Source organism: Petaurus breviceps, unplaced genomic scaffold (genome assembly GCF_028583685.1).
Source record: "Petaurus breviceps papuanus isolate PSGF00001 unplaced genomic scaffold, PetGlider_PUasm1.0 174, whole genome shotgun sequence".
Taxonomy (NCBI): Eukaryota; Metazoa; Chordata; class Mammalia; order Diprotodontia; family Petauridae; genus Petaurus; species Petaurus breviceps.
This window is the reverse complement of record NW_027185761.1, coordinates 66,917,623-66,919,820: the sequence shown is the minus strand read 5'-3', so window position 1 is coordinate 66,919,820 and position 2,198 is coordinate 66,917,623. Positions and strand designations below refer to the sequence as shown.

General features: G+C 45.9%; 2 protein-coding genes across 2 annotated transcripts in view; one reads left to right on the top strand and one right to left on the bottom strand.

Moving 5' to 3' along the window:
• Window positions 1-2,198, top strand: part of CACNA2D3 (calcium voltage-gated channel auxiliary subunit alpha2delta 3) — a 1,089,703-nt gene that overhangs the window by 930,311 nt on the left and 157,194 nt on the right. The gene's annotated exons all lie outside the window — the stretch shown is intronic.
• The window catches only part of LRTM1 (leucine rich repeats and transmembrane domains 1), a 10,114-nt gene that overhangs the window by 5,810 nt on the left and 2,106 nt on the right, over window positions 1-2,198 (bottom strand). Inside the window, exon 2 of the mRNA XM_069084368.1 lies at window positions 1,243-1,839. Within this exon, the coding sequence (XP_068940469.1) occupies window positions 1,243-1,839 (597 nt within the window). The remainder of the gene's footprint in view (window positions 1-1,242; window positions 1,840-2,198) is intronic.

Here is a 2,198-nt window from a genome sequence, read left to right as displayed (position 1 = left end):
CCTTCCCTTCCCTTCCCTTCCCTTCCCTTCTCTCACCCTTCCCCTCCTCTCATTCTCTATGCCTTTCTTTTCCTCTCTGATTCCTTCCTTCCTTCCTTCCTTCCTTCCTTCCTTCCTTCCTTCCTTCCTTCCTTCCTTCCTTCCTTCCTTCCTTCCTTCCTTCCTTCCTTCCTTCCTTTCTCTTTTCCTATTTTTTCCTTTATACCTTTTTCTCTTCCTTCCTTCTTTCTCTCGTTCACCTGTCTCCCTTTCCCTCTTTCTCTCTCCACTCTTCTCATTCTTTTTCTCCTGATTTTTGGGGGTAGTGCTGGCAGTATAGCTGTGATTCCGACAAGGTTGGGGAATCTCTTGTGCCATGTAGATCAGTAACTCTTCTGCAAAGTGTTATCCTTAGGACTTTCCCCAGGACACAAAGAAAGTTGATGTCGGGGCAGTGACATCTTTCTGAGCCATCCTACCCTTCTGGCTCCTGTACCATGATGTTTCTCTCTGAGCTGTTTAAAAAAATGCAGGCAAAGGTTCTATTGAAACCATAAGAAAAATTCTGACTTTTGAGCACTAAGGAGAGAGCAAAGCTGGAAACACACCACATACACACACACACGCTCATACACAATACATCAAACTTCCTTGATGCACATGTATCTAAATAAGCATGTGTCTATACACACACACGTATAATATGTGCACACATGTGCATGTTTGTGGCGAGAGACAGACAACGCTGAGTCCAGCTTTTCCTCAATATGCCAGTTCCTCTCTAAAGACTGTTTCCTCCTCTGTGAAAGGTGTGTGTGTGTGTGTGGGGGGGTGAATCTGCTGACCTCTGATCTCCATTGCTGCTCTTTATGTGATTCTTTAATAAAACCCATTTGGCCATAGATGTAAGAATAAATCCCCATTTCACAGAGGCCTGCTCTCCTCTGTTGCCTGTACCTGTAATGTCATCAGCCCAGGCACTTTAGCCCTGGACTGCCCACCCTCAAAGTACTTTCTTTTATTTTTTTAAGCAATCAGGATTAAGTAACTTGCTCAAGGTTACACGGCCAGTTATTTCTGGGTGGGTGCTAAGTGTCTGAGCCCGGGATTCGATCTCCAGGTCATCCCAACACTGGAGCCGATGCTCTTACTCGCTGTGCTACCTGGCTGCCCACCCTCAAAGCACTTTCTAAAGTTCAGAGCAAACCCACCCATTCCCGGATGCCTGAGGACAGATGGCATTTCAGTACACAAGTTACTGACCTTTGTACACAAAGCTCTCCAGCCACAGTTTAAGATCCAACAGGTGACAATTGCATTTCCAGAGGTTGTCCTTGAAGAATAAAACTCTCAGGCTGGGGAGGGATGCTAGGTGAGCCCTGCGCACCTGCTGTAATTGGTTCCTCTGTATGGCCAGTCGAGTTAGGTGGCTCAGGGTCTCCCCCTGAAACTTGGGCAACTCCTGTATGTTATTAAAAGACAAATCCAGCTCCTGCAGCTGGGGCAGGGATTGGAAAATTTTGCTTTCTAGGGAATGAAGGGAGTTCTGGGTTAGGTTTAAAACCTGTAAGTGGCCAAGGCCCAAGAATGCACCAGGAGCAAGGGTGAGAAGGGCATTGTGGGAGAGATCTAAAGTTCGGAGCAAGGGGGTGCTGCTGAAGGCAGAAGTGGGGACGTCTCCAATGTAGTTATGCTGTAGATGCAGGATCTGGGTCCGAGGAGGCAGTTCTGAGGGGATTTCCTTCAAGCCTTGCCTGCTGCAGTCAACAGACTTTGTAGGTGTGTGACAAAGACACTTTTCTGGACAGCTACCGGCCCCAGGAAGCAGCAGTAGCATGCTGGAAAGCCAAAGCAAGTCACCTGCAGCAAAGGGAAGGAGATGACATTGGAGAAGTGGGTTTCAAGATAAAGACTAGAAACCTGCCTTCTCCACCTGGGAATGAGTTGGTAGCATAACACAGGATTGAATAACATCTCTCTTTCTTGAGGGGCCCTAGAGGAGAGTTCAGAGACTAGACACTGTTATCAACTTGAAGCTAGGGGTTCATCTTTGTTTCATTTTTCCTTTGCTGGGTATTTAGAAGTTTGAAGTCCTTAAAGCATCCAATTGAAAGTGGAAAAATCAGCTTAATTTTTCTTTTCTTTTCTTTTCTTTTCTTTTCTTTTCTTTTCTTTTCTTTTCTTTTCTTTTCTTTCTTCCTTCCTTCCTTCCTTCCTTC